The sequence below is a fragment of the Nerophis ophidion genome, linkage group LG24, assembly GCF_033978795.1.
Source record: "Nerophis ophidion isolate RoL-2023_Sa linkage group LG24, RoL_Noph_v1.0, whole genome shotgun sequence".
In the NCBI taxonomy this organism is placed as follows: domain Eukaryota; kingdom Metazoa; phylum Chordata; class Actinopteri; order Syngnathiformes; family Syngnathidae; genus Nerophis; species Nerophis ophidion.
In genome coordinates, this window is record NC_084634.1 from 22,590,791 (window position 1) to 22,617,582 (window position 26,792).

At 41.9% G+C, this 26,792-nt stretch overlaps 1 protein-coding gene across 1 annotated transcript in view; it reads right to left on the minus strand.

The window, feature by feature from the left end:
• Positions 1-26,792, minus strand: part of drc1 (dynein regulatory complex subunit 1 homolog (Chlamydomonas)) — a 57,242-nt gene that overhangs the window by 22,010 nt on the left and 8,440 nt on the right. Inside the window, exons 3-7 of the mRNA XM_061885633.1 lie at positions 20,763-20,875; positions 20,500-20,683; positions 15,790-15,927; positions 11,192-11,278; positions 10,988-11,110 (exon numbers count right to left, since the gene is read on the minus strand). Of these exons, the coding sequence (XP_061741617.1) occupies positions 10,988-11,110; positions 11,192-11,278; positions 15,790-15,927; positions 20,500-20,683; positions 20,763-20,875 (645 nt within the window). The remainder of the gene's footprint in view (positions 1-10,987; positions 11,111-11,191; positions 11,279-15,789; positions 15,928-20,499; positions 20,684-20,762; positions 20,876-26,792) is intronic.

Below are 26,792 nucleotides of genomic sequence, written 5' to 3' on the forward strand. Positions count from 1 at the left end.
CTGATACGATTGTATATACGGCGGATACTGCCCTCCAAAATAATTTCTCTCGTTTTGAGGAAATAAAATTAGAGGAATTGTTACAACGTGTAAATGGAATGAAACAAACGACATGTTTACTTGACCCTCTTCCTGGGAAACTGATCAAGGAGCTCTTTGTATTATTAGGTCCATCAGTGCTAAATATTATAAACTTATCACTTTCCTCGGGCACTGTTCCCCTAGCATTCAAAAAAGCGGTTATTCATCCTCTTCTTAAAAGACCTAACCTCGAGCATAACCTCATGGTAAACTACCGACCGGTGTCTCACCTTCCCTTTATTTCAAAAATCCTCGAAAAAATTGTTGCGGAGCAGTTAAATGAACACTTAGCGTCTAACAATCTATGTGAAACCTTTCAATCCGGTTTCAGGGCAAATCACTCCACGGAGACAGCCCTCGCAAAAATGACTAATGATCTATTGCTAACGATAAATTCTGATGCGTCATCTATGGTGCTGTTCCTCGATCTTAGCGCTGCCTTCGATACCGTCGATCATAATATTTTATTAGAACGTATCAAAAAACGAATTGGTATGTCAGACTTAGCCCTGTCTTGGTTTAACTCTTATCTTACTGATAGGATGCAGTGCGTCTCCCATAACAATGTGACCTCGGACTACGTTAAGGTAACGTGTGGAGTTCCCCAGGGTTCGGTCCTTGGCCCTGCACTCTTCAGCATCTACATGCAGCCGCTAGGTGACATCATACGCAAATACGGTGTTAGCTTTCACTGTTATGCTGATGACACCCAACTCTACATGCACCTAAAGCTGACCAACACGCCGGATTGTAGTCAGCTGGAGGCGTGTCTTAATGAAATTAAACAATGGATGTCCGCTAACTTTTTGCAACTCAACGCCAAAAAAACGGAAATGCTGATTATCGGTCCTGCTAGACACCGACCTCTATTTAATAATACAACTTTAACATTTGACAACCAAATAATTAAACAAGGCGACTCGGTAAAGAATCTGGGTATTATCTTTGACCCTACTCTCTCCTTTGAGTCACACATTAAAAGCGTTACTAAAACGGCCTTCTTTCATCTCCGTAATATCGCAAAAATTCGCTCCATTTTGTCCACTAAAGACGCTGAGATCATTATCCATGCGTTTGTTACGTCTCGCCTCGATTACTGTAACGTATTATTTTCGGGTCTCCCTATGTCTAGCATTAAAAGATTGCAGTTGGTACAAAATGCGGCTGCTAGACTTTTGACAAGAACAAGAAAGTTTGATCACATTACGCCTGTACTGGCTCACCTGCACTGGCTTCCTGTGCACTTAAGATGTGACTTTAAGGTTTTACTACTTACGTATAAAATACTACACGGTCTAGCGCCATCCTATCTTGCCGATTGTATTGTACCATATGTCCCGGCAAGAAATCTGCGTTCAAAGGACTCCGGCTTATTAGTGATTCCCAAAGCCCAAAAAAAGTCTGCGGGCTATAGAGCGTTTTCATTTCGGGCTCCAGTACTCTGGAATGACCTCCCGGTAAAAGTTCGAGATGCCACCTCAGTAGAAGCATTTAAGTCTCACCTTAAAACTCATTTGTATACTCTAGCCTTTAAATAGACTCCCTTTTTAGACCAGTTGATCAGCCGTTTCTTTTCTTTTTCTCCTATGTCCCACCCTCCCTTGTGGAGGGGGTCCGGTCCGATCCGGTGGCCATGTACTGCTTGCCTGTGTATCGGCTGGGGACATCTCTGCGCTGCTGATCCGCCTCCGCTTGGGATGTTTTCCTGCTGGCTCCGCTGTGAACGGGACTCTCGCTGCTGTGTTGGATCCGCTTTGGACTGGACTCTCGCGACTGTGTTGGATCCATTATGGATTGAACTTTCACAGTATCATGTTAGACCCGCTCGACATCCATTGCTTTCCTCCTCTCCAAGGTTCTCATAGTCATCATTGTCACCGACGTCCCACTGGGTGTGAGTTTTCCTTGCCCTTATGTGGGCCTACCGAGGATGTCGTAGTGGTTTGTGTTGTGGTTTGTGCAGCCGTTTGAGACACTGGTGATTTAGGGCTATATAAGTAAACATTGATTGATTGATTGATTTACAAGATGGCTGCTTTTTGCTTGATGATATCAAAGACAGCTTTGTCTACCTGAACTGCAAGCAAACAGTTGTGTGATAACTTACATACAATTATTCTGAAACATGTCGTAGTACTTTTTAACTGGTTCCAGGGCAGTGGTTCTCAAACCCTCAAAAAAAAAATGTGGCTGTTCAAGAACCTCCATAATAACCAACATTAAAATACAGTAGCGTAGTAGGCCAAAGTATTTATTAAAAACAAGGCAGAGGTTTTATTTAACTATAATTTATTTAATTTCCAATCCATCAGGCGCAATTTTTTTCCCACGCTTTGCATCCTGCGGCTTTTACAAAGATGCAACTAATTTATTTTTATTTTTTTCCCGGGTTTACGAACTTCAAAATTTAGCCCAAGATGGAGAAAATGTCGGACGAAGTGGTCTGTTCGACACCGAAGAGGACGACTTCAGCGGTTCTCAGTGCGCTCAATTACTTATAGGCTCCCGCATTTTCCGCACCATTCATCAGCACTGCCAATGAATGGTCTATTTTGGATTGTTTTTTATATATAAGGCGCACCGGATTATAGGGCGCATTAAAAGATATATTTTTTTTCTAAATGTAAACACTTCCTTGTGGTCTACATGACATGTAATGGTGGTTCTTTGGTCAAAATGTTGTATCGATTATGTTTTACAGATCATATTCAAGCCGCTTTCTGAGCGTCTCTTCCGGATTTTGTAGGCGGTCTTACTTACGTGGCTCACCTTTGACAGAGTCTTCTCCCCGTCATCTTTGTTGTAGCGGTGTAGCGTGCAAGGACGGGAGTGGAAGAAGTGTCAAAAGATGGAGCCAACTGTTTTAATGACATTCAGACTTTACCTAAATCAATAACGAAACGGCATCTCCCCATATGGAAACAACAACAACAACACCAGAAATGTGTCCCGTGAAAAAACGTCCGACCGTAACTCTTAATAACTAAAGTTCCTTGAGTGGATAATTAAACTCACTACACCGGTGGGCTCTCCTATTTCTGGGGCTGAGGTTGCTGAGGTAGTTAAAAAGCTCCTCGGTGGCAAGGCCCCAGGGGTGGATGAGATCCGCCCGGAGTTCCTTAAAGCTCTGGATGCTGTGGGGCTGTCTTGGTTGACAAGACTCCGCAGTATCGCGTGGACATCGGGGGCGGTACCTCTGGATTGGCAGACCGGGGTGGTGGTCCCTCTCTTTAAGAAGGGGGACCGGAGGATGTGTTCCAACTATCGTGGGATCACACTCCTCAGCCTTCCCTGTAAGGTTTATTCAGGTGTACTGGAGAGGAGGCTACGCCGGATAGTCGAACCTCGGATTCAGGAGGAACAGTGTGGTTTTCGTCCTGGTCGTGAAACTGTGGACTAGCTCTATACTCTCGGCAGGATTCTTGAGGGTGCATGGGAGTTTGCCCAACCAGTCTACATGTGCTTTGTGGACTTGGAGAAGGCATTCAACTGTGTCCCTGTGATCAGTGTCAGAGCTTTGTCCGCATTGCCGGCAGTAAGTCGAACACATTTCCAGTAAGGGTTGGACTCCGCCAAGGCTGTCCTTTGTCACCGATTCTGTTCATAACTTTTATGGACAGAATTTCTAGGCGCAGTCAAGGCGTTGAGGGGTTCGGTCTGGTGGGCGCGGGATTAGGTCTCTGCTTTTTGCAGATGATGTGGTCCTGATGGCTTCATCTGGCCGGGATCTTTAGCTCTCACTGGATCGGTTCGCAGCCGAGTGTGAAGCGACCGGAATGAGAATCAGCACCTCCAAGTACGAGTCCATGGTTCTTACCCGGAAAAGGGTGGAATGCCATCTCCGGGTTGGGGAGGAGACCCTGCCCCAAGTGGAGGAGTTCAAGTACCTACGAGTCTTGTTCACGAGTGAGGGAAGAGTGGATCGTGAGATCGACAGGCGGATCGGTGCGGCGTCTTCAGTAATGCGGACGTTGTACCGATCCGTTGTGGTGAAGAAGGAGCTGAGCGGGAAGGCAAAGCTCTCAATTTACCGGTGGATCTACGTTCCCATCCTCACCTATGGTTATGAGCTTCGGGTCATGAACGAAAGGATAAGATCACGGGTAGAAGCGGCCGAAATGAGTTTCCTCCACCGTGTAGCGGAGCTCTCCCTTAGAGATAGGGTGAGAAGCTCTGCCATCCGGGAGGAACTCAAAGTAAAAAAAGCCGCTGCTCCTCCACATGGAAAGGAGCCAGATGAGGTGGTTCGGGCATCTGGTCAGGATGCCACCCGAACACCTCCCTAGGGAGGTGTTTAGGGCACGTCCAACCGGTAGGAGGCCACGGGGAAGACACAGGACACGTTGGGAAGATTATGTCTCCTGGCTGGCCTGGGAACGCCTCGGGATCCCCGGGAACAGCTACACAAAGTGGCTGGGTAGGGGGAAGTCTGGGCTTCCCTGCTTGGGCTGCTGCCCCCGCGACCTGACCTCGGATGAGCGGAAGAAGATGGATGGATGGGTGGACACCGGTATGTTTTAGCGCTTTCATGGCAAGTTGGAGGATGAATGTCTTATAAGAAGAAGATAGACAAAATGAAGAAGCTTATCGACTACAGTGTCAACACGGACTACAAAGGAGGATGTGCGCGATTTTTCAGGATTTATGCAGATCCCAAATGCAGATCAGCAAGTGCCGGAAGGAAAGAAAAGTTGCTTTTGCATAATATTGCGAAACAAAACACCAGATAATATGTCTGACATTACACACACACCATAGTAATACTCGTATGTTGAAGCACAGAACAATCCATCAAGTGGTGTGGCTTCATAGCTTATCAAAGTCGTAATAAAACATTTTGAGAGATTTTTGAGTGCTTTGTGTAAGTTCTATATTTTTAATGGAACATATAAAATGTTTTTTTTTTTTTACTTGAGTGATACTGCAGTCTACACGTGTCTCTTGTGTGTGACTGCCATCATAGTGCAGCCGACACGTAACTCGTATGTCTGACTGCCATCTACTGGTCACACTTATCATTACACCATGTCCCACAAAAAATTGCTTTGACATCGGTAACCTCAACCAAATGTATTCTTTAAATTAGGGGCACCGGATTACAAGGCGCACTGTCGAGTTTTGTGAAGAAAAAAAAAAGATTTTAATTGCGCCTTATAGTTCGGAAAATACAGTATATAATTTGTGAATATGTGTAAATATTTCATGTTTCAATGTGTAGCAATATGGATGCGCTTACAGTATTTACAGTATGTACAAAATAAAATGCACAAACAAATGAAGTGGGACGGCCTATAATGCTGCGCTCTAGTCTAAAGTCAAGGTAAAAATGACTGGCACTCATCTGCGACTCAGCATGATAACCTGTGTCATCACTTCATAACAATGCCTTCCTACTGGACATTGTGGATCATTTTTAGCACCTTACACGTATCTCTTATGTTTGACTGCCATCTACTGGTCACACTTATCATTACACCACATACCAAATGAAATAGCTTCAAGGTGGGTAAGCTCAACCAAATGTATTCCTTACATTAGGTTATAATCCAGGTGCGCCTGATTTACAGTCCGCAAAGTACGGTATATGTAATATGTTTGGCCACTGTAACTTTAAACACAGTTTGAACAGTAACACTGTGTTTGAATATTTAACAATAAAATACTTAGGATTCTTTGGCGCACACTAGGGCACACTGACAAAGACATTTTCGAAACCTGTCTGTTTGGCAGTGCCTGCGCAGTTTGTATTAAAATAATTTGATGAGCATTCCTCAACTTTCTCAGTCTTTTTTGCCAATTGTGCCAGCTTTTCTGAAGCTTGTTGCAGGCATCAAATTCCAAATGAACTAATATTTGCAGAATATAACCGCGTTCCAGTTTGAACGTCAAGTATCTTCTCTTTGCAGTCTCTTCAATTGAATATAGGTTGAAAAGGATTTGCAAATCATTGTCCATCCATCCATCCATTTTTTACCGCTTGTCCCATTCGGGGTAGCGGGGGGTGCTGGAGTCTATCTCAGCTGCATTCGGGCGGAAGGCCAATCAACCTATCCCCAGGTGCATGTTTTTGGCGGTGGGAGGAAGCCGGAGTACCTGGAGGGAACCCACGCAGTCATGGGGAGCACATGCAAACTCCACACAGAAATATCCCGAGTTCGGGACTGAACTCAGGACAACTCAGTACATTCATATTGTGGGGCACATGCACTAACCCTTGCTCCACTATGCGGCCCAAATCATTGTATTCTGTTTTTATTTACCATTTACACAACATGCCAACTTCACTGGTTTTGGTGTTTGTATGTACTGTATAATGACTTTATGACTAAGAACAGGATATACAGCTCATTTTATTACCTATTCTGTGTTATGTGTTTTATGTTGCACGATTGCACCAAGAAAAAATCGTAGTTTGTGCTTCTGATTCTGATTCTGATATACAGTATCGCTATGAACAACATTGTGCGCTCATCACTATGTGCTGAAATAAATCTGTACTTTTGTGTTTGTCGCATCACCGTACTTGCCAACCTTGAGACCTCCGATTTCAGGAGGTGGGGGGCGTGGTCAGGGCGGTGTGAGGGGCGTGGTTAAGAGGGGAGGAGTATATTTAAAGCTGTTGTGTGCACAGTTGAGCACTGCACTCTCTAAATAGATGTTATTGTCACATATGCATGATTGATTCATTGATTGATTGATTGAAACTTTTATTAGTAAATTGCACAGTACAGTACATATTCCGTACAGTTGACCACTAAATGGTAAGTTTTTTTAACTTGTTTAAGTCGGGGTCCACGTTATTCAATTCATGGTACAAATATATACTATCAGCATAAGAGAGTCATCACACAAGTTAATCATCATAGTATATACATTGAATTATTTACAATCCAGGGGGTGGGATGAGGAGCTTTGGTTGATATCAGTACTTCAGTCATCAACAATTGTATCAACAGAGAAATGGACATTGAAATAGTGTAGGTCTTACTTAGTAGGATATGTACAGCGAGCAGAGAACATAGTGAGTTCGGATAGCATAAGAACAAGTAGATACATTAGAAATACATTAGATTATTTATATTAGGCTATTTACAATCCGGGGAGATGGGACGTGAATGGGGGAGGGTATTAGTAAAGGGTTGAAGTTGCCTGGAGGTGTTGCCTCGAGGTGTTGTGGTGCATATATGATGGCAGTATTGTCCTGTTTAAGAGTGTCACAACATTGCTGTTTACGGCAGACGAACTGCTTAACGGTAGACGAAAACGTGACTGCTGTTGTTGTGTGTTGTTACCGCGCTGGGAGGATTTTAATGAAACTGCCTAACAATAAACCCACATAAGAAACCAAGAACTCACCCTTCCATGGTACAAATAGATACTATCAGCATAATACAGTCGTCACACAAGTTAATCATCATAGTATATACATTAAATTAGTTACAATATTAACAATCCGGGGGATGGAATGTGGAGCTTTGGTTGACATCAGTACTTCAGTCATCAACGATTGCATCAACAGAGAAATGCATATTGAAATACTGTAGGTTTTACTTAGTAGGATATGTACAGCGAGCAGAGAACATAGGGGGAGGGTATTAGTAAAGGGTTGAAATTGCCTGGAGGTGTTGCCTCGAGGTGTTGTGGTGCATGTATGATGGCAGTATTGTCCTGTTTAAGAGTGTCACAACATTGCTGTTTACGGCAGACGAACTGCTTAACAGTAGACGAAAACATGTCTGCTGTTGTTGTGTGTTGTTACCGCGCTGGGAGGATATTAATGAAACTGCCTAACAATAAACCCACATAAGAAACCAAGAACTCACCCTTCCATGGTACAAATATATACTATCAGCATAATACAGTCATCACACAAGTTAATCATCATAGTATATACATTAAATTAGTTACATTATTTACAATCCGGGAGGTAGGATGAGGAGCTTTGGTTGATATCAGTACTTCAGTCATCAACAATTGCATCAACAGAGAAATGGACATTGAAATAGTGTAGGTCTTACTTAGTAAGATATGTACAGCGAGCAGAGAACATAGTGAGTTCAGATAGCATAAGAACAAGTAGATACATTAGAAATACATTAGATTATTTATATTAGGTTATTTACAATCCGGGGAGATGGGACGTGAATGGGGGAGGGTATTAGTAAAGGGTTGAAGTTGCCTGGAGGTGTTGCCTCGAGGTGTTGTGGTGCATATATGATGGCAGTATTGTCCTGTTTAAGAGTGTCACAACATTGCTGTTTACGGCAGACGAACTGCTTAACAGTAGACGAAAACGTGACTGCTGTTGTTGTGTGTTGTTACCGCGCTGGGAGGATTTTAATGAAACTGCCTAACAATAAACCCACATAAGAAACCAAGAACTCACCCTTCCATGGTACAAATAGATACTATCAGCATAATACAGTCGTCACACAAGTTAATCATCATAGTATATACATTAAATTAGTTACAATATTTACAATCCGGGGGGTGGGATGTGGAGCTTTGGTTGACATCAGTACTTCAGTCATCAACAATTGCATCAACAGAGAAATGCATATTGAAATACTGTAGGTTTTACTTAGTAGGATATGTACAGCGAGCAGAGAACATAGGGGGAGGGTATTGGTAAAGGGTTGAAATTGCCTGGAGGTGTTGCCTCGAGGTGTTGTGGTGCATGTATGATGGCAGTATTGTCCTGTTTAAGAGTGTCACAACATTGCTGTTTACGGCAGACGAACTGCTTAACAGTAGACGAAAACATGTCTGCTGTTGTTGTGTGTTGTTACCGCGCTGGGAGGATGTTAATGAAACTGCCTAACAATAAACCCACATAAGAAACCAAGAACTCACCCTTCCATGGTACAAATATATACTATCAGCATAATACAGTCATCACACAAGTTAATCATCATAGTATATACATTAAATTAGTTACATTATTTACAATCCGGGAGGTAGGATGAGGAGCTTTGGTTGATATCAGTACTTCAGTCATCAACAATTGCATCAACAGAGAAATGGACATTGCAATAGTGTAGGTCTTACTTAGTAAGATATGTACAGCGAGCAGAGAACATAGTGAGTTCAGATAGCATAAGAACAAGTAGATACATTAGAAATACATTAGATTATTTATAGTAGGTTATTTGCAATCCGGGGAGATGGGATGTGAATGGGGGAGGTTATTACTAAAGGGATGGAGTTGCCCGGAGGTGTTGCCTCGAGGTGTTGTGGTGCATGTATGATGGCAGTATTGTCCTGTTTAAGAGTGTCACAACATTGCTGTTTACGGCAGACGAACTGCTTAACGGTAGACGAAATCGTGACTGCTGTTGTTGTGTGTTGTTACCGCGCTGGGAGGATGTTAATGAAACTGCCTAACAATAAACCCACATAAGAAACCAAGAACTCACCCTCGATCATTCTACAGTTATAACGTCATTGGGTAAACACGCTGTGTATATTGTGGAAAAGCGGACGTGAAAACAGGCTGTCCTCACTCAGCTCCGCCTGAATTTCAGGAGATTTTAGGGAGAAAATTTGTCCTGACAGGTTTTCGGGAGAGGCGCTGAATTTCGGGAGTCTCCCGGGAAATCCCGTAGGGTTGGCAAGTATGCGCATCACACAATTGTTTCTCAATTCACATACAAAGAGAATGTTGGAAAACAGATTTGGTGACTACAGCTGGGATGGTGGAACAACACCAAGACAAGAAGATCTTAGACTGTTGGTTCATGTCTTAAAGAAGGGATTTTAAAGGCCTACTGAAACCCACTACAAGCCACTACGCAGTCTGATAGTTTATATATCAATGATGAAATATTAACATTTCAACACAAGCCAATACGGCTTTTTTAGTTAACTAAGTTGCAATTTTAAATTTCCCGGGAGTTTCTTCTTGAAAACGTCGCGTGACGTCACCGACTGTTAGGAAATATGAGCGCTGTGCACACACACAGCTAAAACTCGTCTGCTCTAACGGCATAATTACACAGTATTTTGGACATGTGTGTTGCTGAATCTTTTGCAATTTGTTCAATTAATATTGGAGAAGTCAAAGTAGAAAGATGGAGTTGGGAAGCTTTAACCTTTAGCCACACAAACACACGGTGATTCCTTGTTTAAAATTCCCGGAGGTGAAACTTTACTATGGATCAGAGCGTGGTCAAGCGAACATGAATCCCGACCGAATGTCAACCAGCAGGTTTCGGTGAGAAAATTGTGGTAAAAAGTCACTTCTTACCGGAGATCAGCTGAGCTTGCCCCGTCCATAAAGCTGCCGTTGACTTCCCTGAGACACTGGCGTCAATACACCCGTGGACACACCCTTGCGACTATCAGGTACTGTTAAATTCACAAAAACACTAGCAACACAATAGAAAGATAAGGGATTTCCCAGAATTATCCTAGTAAATGTGTCTAAAAACATCTGAATCCGTCCCAATGCAATCACGTTTTTTTTTTTTAACTTGTTTTTTTTTTTTTTTACTAGTCCGTAGCTGTCAATATCCTCAAACACAAATCTTTCATCCTCGCTCAAATTAATGGGGAAATTGTCGTTTTCTCGGTCCGAATAGTTATTTTTGTTGGAGGCTCCCATTAAAAACAATGTGAGGATGTGAGGAGCCATCGTCATAGTCTGCGACTTCCGGTAAAGGCAGGGCTTTTCTGTTAGCTACCGAAAGTTGCAAACTTTATTGGGGATGTTCTCTACTAAATCCTTTCAGCAAAAATATGGCAATATCGCAAAATGATCAAGTATGACACATAGAATGGACCTGCTATCCCCGTTTAAATAAGAAAATCTCATTTTAGTAGGCCTTTAAGGTAAACTCACTTTCATGCAATTCTTATTATGCGACTACTCTTTCTTTCCATTTTCCCGAGGACGCTTTGTTCATACCTGAAACTTTGCATCGTGTTCTGCCCTCATGGCGTCGCACTTGTGTTCGGGATCCATCATCAGGTTGTGTATTTTCGCTTCGTACTCCTCCACGGTCCGCCTCCTCTCCGTCAGCCTGGCTTGCTGTTATCCAGGCACAATGGTTGAAAGGCGCGTGTTAAAACTTAGCATTGTGGGGTTTTCTTTCTTTGCGGCGCTCTTGACCTGTTTGTCCCACAGTTCCTTGACGCAGTGCTCCCATTCGCTGCACTCTTTTGTCAGCAAGACCTCGTGTTCCTGCTGGTACACGCTCTAGAAAGCAGAAGCCATTAGTGACATACGGGCAGCCTGTGAAGCTAAAAAATGAACAAGACCACTTTCAGCTTTAACAATGCTAAATCAGTCGTCTCATGCATTCCAAGTACTGGAAAGTGAAATCTTTGGTCACTTCATTCAGGACACGTACAAACTTTGTACGTTTGGAACACAATAAAGTGAGAAGGTCCAATGAAAGCCGAATGCGGACGACTAATCCTGTGGCTCAGTATAGCAGGGATATTCAACTGGCAGCCGAGGGGCCAAATCCGGCCAGGGAATAAATGACACCATTACAGTTCAAAACTTGGGAGACAAACATTTTTCAGCAAATTCCTTAAAACCCAAGCGTGATTCTGTTGTATAAAGCAAGGTTCTTTTACCTTCTTGCCATGGGGCCAAACTTATTTAATATAATTTGTAATCATAGTCTTCATTCTGCGGTCCAGACTTGTAGTTTACATAATTGAGGCATTCCTCAAAGCACCTCTTTAAGAGATGCGCAGATAGGCAATTATATCATCCGCATCCGCATCACCAAAGTCGTCATCCACCCGCACCGACATTTTATCAGGACCGTACCCACCCCCCAACCGCCCGCTGAAATACATAAGGGGTTGTCCACCTTTACCACTCACAGAGCTATTTAAACCTGTCTCACAGAGTAATGATGACATTTGGAGCCAGTAACGTTCCCGCGAATATCCAATAGCATTCATCCTGATTACAAGAATGAGGGTGTGCTGTGAAGCCATTGCCTTAGACACCTTAAACAACATGTACGAACTGATTGTTGGTCCGGCAACATGTGGTGGGTAGCTTCCGCAATCACATCTACAAGATTGAAAGGCATACTGGGTGATACAGAGTCCACTGATGGTTGTGATATAAACAACTTTAACACTTACTAATATGCGCCACGCTGTGAAGCCACACCCAAAAAGATTGACAAACACATTACGGGAGAACATCCTCACAGTAACACAACATAAACGCAACACAACAAATTCCCATAATCCTTTGTTTCCGTGACACTTCCTGAATATATTTTACACCCCCGCGCTCCCAACCCCGCCCACCTTACCGACAGGGGGGGGAGAAGGAGGGGGGGGAGGGGGGGCAGGGTTTGCTGCTAGCGGGGTGTATAAAATAGTCAGGATGTGTCATGAATACAAAGGATTATGGGTATTTGTTGTGTTGCGTTTATGTTGTGTTACTGTGAGGATGTTCTCCCAAAATGTGTTTGTCGTTCTTAACTGGTGTGGCTTCACAGCGTGGCGCATACTACTAAGAGTGTTAAAATTGTTTATATCACAACCATTAGTGTACTCTGTGTCACCCAGTATGCCTTGCAGTCGTGTGCGTTTTGCTGCGGAAGCCACACACAATATGTTGCTGGACTGACAAGCAGATTGTACATGTTGTAGTGGGCGACAAAACCAATGGCTTCAAAGCACGCCCTAATATTTATTATCTGGGTGACTGCCGGCAGTCATTCAGGAGAATAATAGCGTCTCTTATTGTCTTCTTCGCTTTATGACACAGGTCTTAAATGGCCCTTTGAGTGGTAAAGGAAACAGATCCCAGAACCATGCATATCAAATATTTCCGGATGGTTCAACCGCCACCCGCCCGAATCTAACTAAAATCTATTTTTTCGTCATGTCAACCGCCCGACCCGCGGTTTATCCGCGGACTCCGCGGATGAGATCGCAAACCGCGCATCTCTAACCTCTTTAAGGCCCTGTTTACATGTTTGTATGTTAGAAACTGACATTTGGGCTTTATGTTTTTTTTAAAAAATGTTTTATTGTTTTGTTTTTTAATGTTTTAGTGTTTTGCTTTTAATGTTTTTTATTGTGTTTGTATATAGACCAAATGAATAACATTATAGGGAAGGGCCAACGTAAAGACCAGCTAAATAAATAAATACAGTGGGGTGTGGAACTAGAGGTAGTTGTAGGGCATCCCCAGCTAAATGACAGATAGTTAATAGTAATGGATCCTCATTAGTTCCATTTGTACACTCTCTGGTACATTAACATTAACATTATACATGTGCCGTTAAATGTAGCTGTGATGTAGCAAGCTACTTCTGCCGTGTAGCTTGTCGTGTATCTTGCTACAACTCCCTGGGGATAGCCTCCCATGTGGCTTGGCAACATTTATTTGAGAGTAACTTGTAGCTTAGCTTACATTTTCCAAGTAGCTTGCCCATCACTGGTGCTGTCATGGAGATGATATTTGACGAGCTTTTTTGCAAAAGGTCTTTAAAAACTGTGACTCTGACAAAATAAATAGACTAAAAACAAATGTATACTGTAGAGCAGTGGTTCTCAAATGGGGGTATGTGTACCCCTGGGGGTACTTGAAGGTATGCCAAGGGGTACGTGAGGTTTTTTTTTAATATTCTAAAAATAGGAACAATTCAAAAATCCTTTATGAATATATTTATTGAATAATACTTCAACAAAATATGAATTTAAGTTTATAAATTGTGGGGGGGGGGGAATACAACAATGCAATATTCAGTGTTGACAGCTAGATTTTTTTTGTGGACATGTTCCATAAATATCGACGATAAAGATTTGTTTTTTTGTGAACAAATGTTTGGAATTAAGTTCATGAATGCAGATGGATCTTTATTACAATCCCCAAATAGGGCACTTTAAGTTGATGATTACTTCTATGTGTAGAAATCTGTATTTATAATTGAATCACTTGTTTACTTTTCAACAAGTTTTTAGTTCTTTTTATATCTTTTTTACCAAATAGTTCAAGAAAGACCACTAAAAATGAGCATATTTTGCACTGTTATTCAATTTAATAAATCAGAAACTGATGACATGGTGCTGTATTTTACTTCTTTATCTCTTTTTTTCAACCAAAAATGCTTTGCTCTGATTAGGGGGTACTGGAATTAATAAAATGTTCACGGGGGTACATTACTGAAAAAAGGTTGAGAACCACTGCTGTAGAGGACGCTGGTTCTCCGGAAGATACAAAATAAGGCTAATAGTAAAAAGAGAAGTTCCGGTCACCTGGTCATTAGCTTTCTGGAAATGTGTGGCCTCCATTCTTGCCAACCTTGAGACATCCGATTTCAGGAGGTGGGGTGGGGGCGTGGTCGGGGATGGAGCACGGGGCGTGGTTGGGGGCGTGGTTAAGAGTCAAATATTTGATATATATATAAAAGAAATACTTGAATTTCAGTGTTCATTTATTTACACATACACACACATAACACTCATCTACTCATTGTTGAGTTAAGGGTTGAAATGTCCATCTTTGTTCTATTCTCTGTCACTATTTTTCTAACCACAGCTTAACTCTCTGGCAGAGAAGAAGTCTAGCAAAACTCGTAGCCATTATGGACAACACCTCCCACCCACTACACTCGGACCTTGCGGAGAGAATGAGCACGTTCAGTGGATAAATGATGAATGGTAAATAGGTTGTACTTGTATAGCGCTTTTCTACCTTCAAGGTACTCAAAGCGCTTTGACACTACTTCCACATTTACCCATTCACACACACATTCACACACTGATGGAGGGAGCTGCCATGCAAGGCGCTAACCAGCACCCATCAGGAGCAAGGGGGAAGTGTCTTGCTCAGGACACAACGGACGTGACGAGGTTGGTACTAGGTGGGGATTGAACCAGGGACCCTCGGGTTGCGCACGGCCACTCTCCCACTGCACTACTTCAGTGGAAGGCTCAGACTCCCAAAATGTAACACGGAACGACACAGGAGGTCTTTCATACCGACAGCCATCAGACTGTATAATGCGTATGTTCCTTGACTGCACTTAAATGTAGAAAATATGTAGAATATATTTATATTATTCATATAGAATATATTATATATATATATTATATATATTATATTATTTATTATCATTATTATTGTTTATTGTGATCAAACTGTGGTGCTGAATATAATAAAGTACATTCTATTCTACATTCTATTCTATTCTATGTACAGTAGATGGCAGTATTGTCCTGTTTAAGAGTGTCACAAGTTCACAACATTGGAGCCTACGGCGGACGAACTGCTTTACGGTAGATGAAAATATGACTGCTGTTGTTGTGTGTTATTACCGAGCTGGGAGGACTTTAATGAAACTGCCTAACAATAAACCCACATAAGAAACCAAGAACTCGCCCTTGATCATTCTACAGTTATAACGTCATTGGGCAGACACGCTGTTTATACTGTGGGAAAGCGGACGTGAAAACAGACTGTCGACACGTCACTCAGGTCCGCTTGGAGCTCGAGGGGGCGTGGCCTCCAGCTCCGCCTGAATTTCGGGAGATTTTCGAGAGAAAATTTGTCCCGGGAGGTTTTCGGGAGAGGCGCTGAATTTCGGGAGTCTCCGGAAAATCCAGGAAGGTTGGCAAGTATGGTGGCCCCCAAAAACAATTTAGTTGAATAACCCTGGTGAATGGCCTCCATGCGGCTTCATGCACTCCCTACAACTCTCCTTCACAGACAGGTGGACCTACCTCAATCTGGGCTAGTTCTTCCCTGTAGGCCTGTGTCAGCGTACTGATGAGCTTCTCTGAGCGCTTGGTCATCGTGTCCATCTCCTCCGCCTGCTTCCTCAAGTCCTTCACGTAGCGATCATCTTCACTCTTCAACTCCTGCCCGGTTAAAGGATGACGGAGTGAGTGAGCCTCGCAGATTGGACGACCGAAATCCCTTCATTCACCCATCACCAGATATACACAAACACACACCGACGGAAGCATGTCTGAGTACAGAGGACCCAGGTGAGGAAACACTATCCTAAGAGCCATCTACATCAGGATTTCACCAGATCACAGCCACCAATGTTCTGACACAAAGCACCCATGGCTGATAAAAATCCGTGGTGCAGAGAGCCCCCTCCTAGGAACGCTTGAAAGTAGAGTAAAAATAATAAATCACTTCCTGGTGCAGAGAGCCCCCTCCTAGGAACGCTTGAAAGTAGAGTAAAAATAATAAATCACTTCCTGGTGCAGAGAGCCCCCTCCTAGGAACGCTTGAAAGTAGAGTAAAAATAATAAATCACTTTCAAAGATTAAAAGCTATGTTTAAGAATAAAGATAAATTGGAGTAAAAAATAGGGGTTTGTATATTGTAGCATTCTGGAAGAGTTAGGGCTGCAAGGGATTCTGAGTATTTGATCTGTTGTGTTTATGTAGTGTTACGGTGCATATGTTCTCCCAAAATGTGTTTGTCATTCTTGTTTGGTGTGGGTTCACAGTGTGGTGCATATTTGTAACAGTGTTAAAGTTGTTTTTACGGCCACCCTCAGTGTGACCTGTATGGCTGATGATCAAGTACGTCTTGCAGTCACTTATGTGTGTCTGTAGAAGCCGCATATAACATGTGACTGGGCCGGCACGCTGTTTGTATGGAGTAAAAGCGGACGTGACGACAGGTTGTAGAGGACGCTAAAGGCAGTGCCCTCACTGCACGCCCTCAATATTGTTGTCCGGGTGAAAATCGGTAGAATGGTGTCCCCGGGAGATTTTCGGGAGGGGCACTGAAATTCGTGAGTCTCCAGAAAAAAATCGGGAGGGTTGGCAAGTATGCTCGTCAGTGGTGGGCAAAATCCAACAAATCTGCGTTGTCTATGAAAAACTTTAGTCGAAGACAGCCAAAATTAGGAGACGTGTGCCAAGGGAGCTTCGGAAGCCAATGCAATGATTTCAAAACCGGTGTAATGTGCGCCTGACTCCTGTGGCTATATTTTCCAACATGTGGACTAAAACTGAGCTCAGACTCGAAAGCTTCAGGTCTGTCCTGGTTAAGTTGTAAAAAGTTTTCTGTCAACCAGGATTTCAAGTACCAGTACAGTCGAACAACAAGTTGAATTTATATACTTAATTATGTTTCATTGTATCCACTGAACCATATCCAATCATCACAATGGGAACGCTTCTGCACTCTGACCATAATATTAGATCAGTCATACTGGAAATACGCAAACATTAGAGAGAGATGTGCTGTTCATCATTCACAATCTCTGAATAAGACATGAACACATATGTTTCTATTTTTCTGAATTAAAGTAATAAATAAATAAATACATAAAAAGACCACTAACAATGTAGTCAATGGAGGCTCTGTATTTTGCCTACAAAACTCTCTAAAAACCCTTCAATACCACCCAACAATACTCTATATACATAGCGTGACCTGAATATTAACCAAATATTAGCGATGTAGTTATTATAAGCTCTAACGCAGACAAATTATTTCTTTATTGAGATTGATAGCACAGAGCTAAGAAGCCCTATGTTGCTTTACTGTGAGCCGGCATCGATGTCCTGCTGCTCCCGCATCATAGCGTTTCCGTTCATCAAAAATTATTCTAGATTATGAATCATGCCTCTAATCTGTATAACAGGGGGAACTAGCTTTAAGTCTAGAAGTTGCTTATATGTTATTTTTAATTCATACTGGGTGAAAAACACTCAACCGAAGACAGGGAGTCTTTACCTCGTTAACCTTCCGTGTGCATTATGATTAATTCTTCATTAAAATGGGAAAATATGAACATCCTATCAGTCTTCATCAAAATGAGAGCAGAAATTGTACAGTAAGTGATTGCTTTATTATGTTTGTAGTTCTTGTTTAGTGCTTAGCAGTACTTCTACATTATGCTCAGAGTTTCACTAAAGCTGGGTCTGTTTAGCAGGGTTTCTAAAACTTGCAGCTCATCCTCCTTATGTTCAGGATCAACAATATAAGTTTATGGATCAAGAAAGTCTGCATGATTTGCATTGTTGTTGGTGATGAAGGTATATGTGGTTCCTACCTCAACGTCACGCGATCACGAGACTGGCTTCCTCGTTATTTCTAAAAATGGCTCGGGGATCTCTGTGAGATTGATACTATTTCGATCATATCTATTGATTCACAAACTATAGAAGTCTTTAAGTATCATTCTTCAGTTATATATGATAATAGCGTCAAAATAGAGGCAAGTTGTTATTCTACTCTAGTGGCAAAATGCAGTGTAGACACAAACCCTTATATGGTGTGCAATTTTGATTCATCTTGGCTATTTAGGTTCTTTGGAACCACATGAAAAAAATTAAATAAAAGTTGAAAGTTGCCACCTGAACTTTTGGATGTTTTTAAGTCATCTTAGATCTACCATGTGATCTGGTATACTCATTCTACACCACTAATTGGCAGTGTAATGTTCTTGTAAGTGGAAACCAGGGTCTTTTACAGCAGTGTTTTTCAAACTTTTTTGAGCTGAGGCACATGTTTTGCGTTGAAAAAATCCGGAGGCACATCACAAGCAGAAATCATAAAAAAACAAAACTCAGTTGACAGGAAAAAGTCGTTGGATATTAATTTAAACCTTAACCAACCATGCATTACTATAGCTCTTGTCTCAAAGTAGGTGTACTGTCACCACCTGCCACTTCACGCCGTGACTTATGTTGAGTTTTTGGCTGTTTTCCTGTGTGTAGTGTTTTATTGTTTGCTTTTGCGCTCCTATTTTGGTGGCTTTTTCTCTTTTTTTTTTTGTGTTTTCCTGTTTCATGTCTTCCTTTCAGCGCTATTTTCCGCATTTACTTTGTTTTAGCAATCAAGAATATTTTTCTTTTTCTTTGTGGGGACATTGTTGACTGTCATGTCACGTTCAGATGTACATTGTGGACGCTGTCTTTGCTCCACAGTAAGTCCTTGCCGTCGTCCAGCATTCTGTTTTTGGTTAATTTTTAGCCAGTTCAGTTTCTATTTTTGTTTCTTAAGCTTCAATGCCTTTTCTTAGGTGCACTCAACTTTTGTTTATTTTTCGTTTTAGCATTATATACCTTTTCATCTGCATACTGCCTTCCACTGTTGTCTGCATATTGGGATCACGACATACCATTTTCTGACATCTACAAAGCAATTAGCTACCGGCTACCATCTACGGACACGGAAAAGCATAACATTGTTACTCTGCCAAGCTCTAGACAACGACACTCAACAACGGCACAGTAATTGCAGACTATAAATACTTGTTTTGCAAAATTTTTTTTACCCCAAATAGGTGAAATTAGATAAACTCCCACAGTATCTCAAGGCACACTAGTATGCCGCAGCACAGTGGTTGAAAAACACTGTTGTACAGAAAATCATTTTGGTATACACCAATGTTTTTCAACCTTTTTTGAGCCAAGGCTCATTTTTTGCTTTAAAAAAAATTTAGTGGCACATCACCAGCAGAAATCACTAAAAATCGTTGACAGTAAAAAGTTGTTGTCGCAATTGTTGGATATGACTAAGTAGGTGTACTGTCACCAACTGTCACATCACTCTGTGACTTAGTTGGATATTTTTGCCGTTTTCCTGTGTGTGATGTTTTAATTCTTGTCTTGCGCTCCTATTTTGGTGGCTTTTTCTCTCTTTTGGTATTTTCCTGTAGCAGTTTCATGTCTTCCTTTGAGCGATATTTCCCGCATCTACTTCATTTTAGCAATCAAGAATATTTCAGTTGTTTTTATCATTCTTTGTTGGGACATTGTTGATTGTAATGTCATTCTCAGATGTATATTGTGGACAGGGGGTTTGCTCCACAGTAAGTCTTTGCTGTCGTCCAGCATTGTGTTTTTGTTTACTTTGTAGCCAGTTCAGTTTTAATTTCATCCTGCATAACCTTCCCTACGCTTCAATGCATTTTCTTAGGGGCACTGACATTTTGTTTATTTTTGGTTTAAGCATTAAATAGTTTTTTTACCTTCACGCTACCTCCCGCTGTGTCCGACATCTACAAAGCAGCTACTAATTAGATACCGGCTGCCACCTATTGATATGGAAGAGTATTACAAGGTTTCTCTGCCGAGCTCTAGACAGCACCGACACTCAACAACAACACATAATTTGCAGACTATAATTACTGGTTTGCAAAAAATATTTTTAACACAAATAGGTGAAATTAGATAATCTCCATTGGCACACCAGACTGTATCTCATGGCCTTAGCATAGTGTGTGAAAAGCACTGGTATACACAACCAAAAATGTGATGTCCACATACGTGGACGCCAGTTCCCAGAGGGTTATTAAAAATTGATCAAATTGATCTTGTATCAATTCCATGCCCCCTGATGATAATGTCTAATGTAAGCATGTGCATATTTAAAAGAATAGAACCTTAAATAGATCTTTGAGGAGCACCACATGTGATTTTACGAGTTTCTGGCTCCGTCTATGTTTCAATGACCTGCTGCAGATCTTTGATGACTTTCTTCTTGTCCTCAATGACCTCTGCACATAACAACTGTTGCCAGGTCAAGGTTTCTTGCAAGACCTGAGGGATCTCAGTCTGCTCAGCCAGCGACCACCTGCCAGAGATCTCCTCGAACTTCTCCTGGCTGAACTTGGCTTCTTTCTGCAGCATCTCAGCCCTGAATCAAGCAGGACATACACGGCAGGGCACAGAAGTAGGCACGGGTAGTGACCATACCAAATGGTGTTTCACCCTACCTGATCCTGCGAGCTTCCTCCAATTCTGACCTTCTCATTGATTCTTTCGCATCAGCTTCAGTTTGAATGTCGATGACCAACGCCAACAACTCTCTTTCCAGCTTGGAGATCCGCTGCACATAAAAATATCAGATATTGCTGGGATTCAATTTCCAGCATGCATACACTATACACATTTTGGCATACTTCAGAAAGTTAAATTGGATATTAAAGTTAAAGTTAAAGTACTACTGATAGTCGCACATACACTATGTGTAGTGAAATTACCCTCGGCGTTTGACCCTGTTCCACCCCCTGGGAGGTGAGGGGAGCAGTGAGCAGCAGCGGTGGCCGAGCTCGGGAATAATTTTGGTGATTTAACCCCCTATTCCAACCCTTGATGCTGAGTGTCAAACAGGGAGGTAATGGCTCCCATGTTTATAGTCCTTGGTATGACTCGGCCGAGGTTTGAACTCACAACTTACCAATCTCAAGGCGGACACTCTATCAATATACTTTAGAGTATTCCGTGTCCGGATTGTCACAATACCAGAATCTCAGTAGCCAATACCTAAAGATTCTTATGATTTTGATACTGATTCGATACTACGATTAAAATATTTCAAGACAATGTTTTGCATTTTATTTATTACTAATATCAACATTGTCACAGGGCCGTATGGTGGTTGTTGGCATACTTGCCAACCTTGAGACCGCCGATTTCAGAAGGTGGGGGGGTGGTTAAGAGGGGAGGAGTATAATTTACCAACCCGAGTATTTCATATATATTTCATATCTATATATATATATATATATATATATATATATATATATATATATATACATATATATTTCATTATATATATACATAATAGAAATAGTTGAATTTCAGACGGCACCTATCAAATACACAGTAATAACAACACAGTTGTTCTACCAACTGTACTGTGCTTGCTGGTTACGAAAAAAACAACAACAACACTTACCTTTCACTATTTCAGTAATCTTTGTTCTGCCATTTGCGTACTGGCGAGAGTCACTTTCCGCCAGGTGCGCAACACCACGTAAATCGTTGGCCATTCAAAAAGCAACCTCATAAAGCTATAGCTAACATTCACCAGGAGATGGCAACAGACAACATAGAATCACTCTATTACAGACGGCGTCGCCAGGGCTGTAACTTCCTCGTTCTTCTGCTTCGTCTCTTTGTGTGTGCAGTTTTTTATTAAAATCCGTAGATGTTGTAACGTGATTGGGCAGGCAAGCTGTTTATATAGCGGGAAAGCGGACGTGAAAACAGGCTGTCCCCACTCAGGTCCGCATGGAGCTGGAGGGGGCATGGCCTCCAGCGCCACTGAATTTCGGGAGAGGCGCTGAATTTCGGGAGTCTCCCGGAAAATCCGGGAGGGTTGGCAAGTATGGTTGTTGGCGTTACCCCAGGATCCGGAGACAGAATGTCAAAGAATAAAAAGAAAATTGAAACAAAAGGCTAGTGCAGGGCACTAGAGGCAGCAGAGTAACGCATGTAAAAGGAGAAACAAGTGAACCTAAATGGACTTGATTAGATATAGAAAACAGGTGTGCTGACAGGAAAATGAAGGTGAAACAAAACAAGGAATTCAACAGGAAGTAGAACCAAGATAAGACCACCTGGACAGGAAATCATACAGATTACATGAACATAACTAATCAAGTCAAGACAAACATTTTAGACTTTTCATTAAGTTACGCCTTTTTGCTGTATGTTTCCATTTTTTATTTATTTTATTTCTGCAATATGCCACAGGCTAATTAAAAAAAGAGCCCCAGGTCACACTTTCCCTTTGTGGTGATATGATTCAACCAGAGGTGATCAAAGTGTTGCCAAACAATGGAAGAGTGTTTCAAAGTTGTGTTTTCTCAACACTTATGGAAGTGATAAATGTTGGGTTGCATGCTTCCAGAGGTTTTATGCATGCTGTGGTAATGTACACTGCATGGGCTTGTGGTGGCGGATCTCTGCTCTCACTTGCACAGCAGATACTTCCGCGGCCGCTTGTATTTCTTTACAAAATTCCACCTCTCCCTTTTTAGAAGTACCTTGCTAAATATAGACGCAAAGTGCATCACAGGTCATTTCTGCAACGTCTTATTCTATGGCCCGCATGAGGTGTGTTGTGATGTGGAGTTACACCAAACCTACAGTTGTGCTAACTACAATTTATCTATGAGCAGGAGCAACCCCGAAGCGCCAAATATGCATTTGTGACAGGTAAAAAGTAAATTCAATGGGAAGAAATTATTTATTTTAGACAGCAGGCATTCTTCGGAGCAGACTACGGGATTTGACGTAGCTCACTGAGGAGAAAATTTCATACTGTACAGTATTTGTTGCCGACAATACTGGAAAGATCAGGTATCCATGTGTTTTTGCCTGTTGGTATCAACTTGGTATCAAAGTATCGATACTTTTGACAACCCCATTGCATGTACAGCAGCAAAGATTTAATATCCACTGAACATGAGTTAACACTCAATGTATTGTTTAAAGGCCTACTGAAACCCTCTACTACTGACCACACAGTCTGATAGTTTATATATCAATGATGAAATATTAACATTGCAACACATGCCAATACGGCCTTTTTAGTTTCCCGGGAGTTTCTTGTTGAAAACGTCGCGGAATGATGACGTGTACGCGTGACATCATGGACTGTCAGGAAATATTAGTGCTGCGCACACACACAGCTAAAAGTCATCTGCTCTAACCGCATAATCACACAGTATTTTGGGTATCTGTGTTGCGGAATCTTTTGCAATTTGTTCATTTCATAATGGAGACTATAAAGAAAAATGCTGTTGGTGGAAAGTGGTGGATTGCAGCTGTCTTTAGCACCGAGACCCAGCCGATGTTTCTTTGTTTGTTGTGAAAGCAGAGCGGTCAAACGAACATGTTTTCTCTACGTCAACCAGCATGTTTTTGGATGGGGAAATTGTGATATATATCTTACCGGAGACATCAGCGGATTATTTGTCGTTCTGCAGCAGCTGTGAGCTTGGCTCCTCGGCTTCTCTCTGAGACACAGTGTGTTCACCGCAGCCATCCGACCTCGAGGTATGTCTTTACAATCTTTACTTTACAATCTTTCAAATCTCACTAAAACACTATTAAAACAATAAGCAGATAAGGGATCTTCCACAATTATCCTAGTAAATGTGTCTAATTACATCTGAAACGCTCACACTGCCGTCGCCCGGAGCTGTCGCTTTTTTTTTTCTTTTTCTTTCTATACATTCACTATCAATATCCTAATTTACAAATCTTTCATCCTCGCTCTAATTAATGGGGAAATTGTCGCTTTCTCGGTCCGAATTGCTCTTACTGCTGGTGGCTCCCATTATAAACAATGTGAATATGTGTGGAGCCCTGCAACTCGTGACGTCACGCGCACATACTTCCGGTAAAGGCAGGGCTTTTCTATTAGCGACCAAAAGTTGCGAACGTTATTGTCGATGTTCTCTACTAAATCCTGTCAGCAAAAATATGGCAATGTCGCGAAATGATCAAGTATGACACATAGAATGGACCTGCTATTCCTGTTTAAATAAGAAAATCTCATTTCAGTAGGCCTTTAAAAAACTGACAACAGTGAGTAGCAAGAACATTATGATAGCCCGGGGGTCAGCAACTCACGGCTCTAGAGCCAAATGCCGCTCTTTAGCATCGCCCTAGTGACTCCCTGGAGCTTTTTCAAAGCTGTGTGAAAAATGAAAAAGATGAAAGAAATATATATTTTTTTTGTTTTACTATGGTTTCTGTTGGAGGACAAACATGACACAAACCTTCCTAATTGTTAGAAATCCCACTGTTTATATTAAACATGCTTCACTGATGAGAGTATTTGGCAAGCACTGTTTTGTCCTACTAATTTCAGCGATCAATGAACTCATCGTAGTTTGTTTACATATATCACTTTTTCTAATGCTGCCACAGAAAGACATTGTGTGAAAGCACAAATGTGAGCTTTGTTGATTTTATTGATTATCTGGAGTGCTTATCAGGCATTTTAGGTCAATCCATAACTGCAAGCTAATTTATGCTAACATGCTATTTAGGCTAGCTGTATGTACATGTTGCATCATTATGCCTCGTTTGTAGGTATATTTGAGCTCATTTAATTTACTTTACATATGTTCTTTTTGTATTTAATTTATATTTGCATCTCTCATGACTCATTACCTGTATGTAATATTGGCTGCATTTCACATAGTTGTTTGTGTGCCATGTTGTTCCAGAACACAGCAAACATTACCCAGCTAGCAAATATTGTGTCAGAATGTGGATTACTTTGCAGCTTGCTGCGAGGATTGTTTTCCCGGGATGCAAACGAACTTGACTGGAGATGGCGTGCAGGTAAAAACATGATTTAATCTTAACTCAAAAGCTACAAAAGGGTACAAACAAAAGGCACTCATAGTGGAGGCACAAAAATGTAAACACATAGCCTGAACTATGGTCATAAACAAAAACGCTCAAGGTGATGTGAGCAGAGCAGTATGAACTATGAACAAGAATAAACAGAGCATGATAATGTCAAGAGTACTAACAATGTCAATGTCGCCAGGCCGACTACCTGGCAACTACAGGCTTAAATAGTCTCTTCCCGATTAGTGACAGGTGCATGAGTCCAAATGAGTCAGGTGAAACCAATGAGTCGTCATGGTGACGAAACAAACCAGGAAGCGCAAACAGGAACTAAAAGAGTCCAAAAACCAACAGAACATAACCAAACAAAGTATGACCACAGAACGTGACAGATTGTAATAAATCCATTAGAAGAAGACAGGCTGACGTTTCCTTTAACTTGGACACACACCTCTATACCTTTGGCCAATCTAAGCCAGAAATTTGCAAAAGTTATCTCATCTTGTGAGAAGCCTCCATTTTATTAATGATTTCCAATGTTGTAAAAATGTGTAGACTAAAAATTCAAATACAACATTTCTGTCAACAATATTTGCGTCAGCCTTTGATAATAGGCTAATATAGTTAATACAGACACTTACATCATATGTTGCCTTCATTATAACACTTATATAAGGCTTTTAATTTTTTGCGACAACAGACAGATCTTTTTTTTTGTGTGTGTGTATTTTTGTTCCAATATGGCTTTTTCAACATTTTGGGTTGCCGTCCCCTCTTTACTCATTTTCAAGCTGACTTCAAGTAGTTTCATTGCTATAGTATTGTCCCCTGGAATGATTTATTACATCCATCCATCCATCCATCATCGGGTCGCGGGGGCAGCAGCCTAAGTAGGGAAGCCTAAACTTCCCTCTCCCCAGCCACTTCGTCTAGCTCTTCCAGACGCGTTCCCAGGCCAGCCGGGAGACATAGTCTTCCCAACGTGTCCTGGGTCTTCCCCTTGGCCTCCTACCGGTTGGACGTGCCCTAAACACCTCCCTAGGGAGGCGTTCGGGTGGCATCCTGACCAGATGCCCGAGCCACCTCATCTGGTTCCTCTCGATGTGGAGGAGCAGCGGCTTTACTTTGAGTTCCTCCCGGATGGCAGAGCTTCTCACCCTATCTCTAAGGGAGAACCCCGCCACACGGCGGAGGAAACTCATTTCGGCCGCTTGTACCCGTGATCTTATCCTTTCTGTCATGACCCAAAGCTCATGACCATAGGTGAGGATGGGAACGTAGATCGACCGGTAAATTGAGAGCTTTGCCTTCCGGCTCAGCTCCTTCTTCACCACAACGGATCGATACAACGTCCGCATTACTGAAGATGCTGCACCGATTCGCCTGTCGATCTCACGATCCACTCTTCCCTCACTCGTGAACAAGACTCCTAGGTACTTGAACTCCTCCACTTGGGGCAAGGTCTCCTCCCCAACCCGGAGATGGCACTCCACCCTTTTCCGGGCAAGAACCATGGACTTGGACTTGGACTTGACTCGATTTATTACAGTAGTGAATAAAATGCAATGTTCATCTAAAATATAATTCTACGGAGACTGCTCTATGTACAATTTATTACTGATGCTGGCGTATGGAGGTTAATTTAT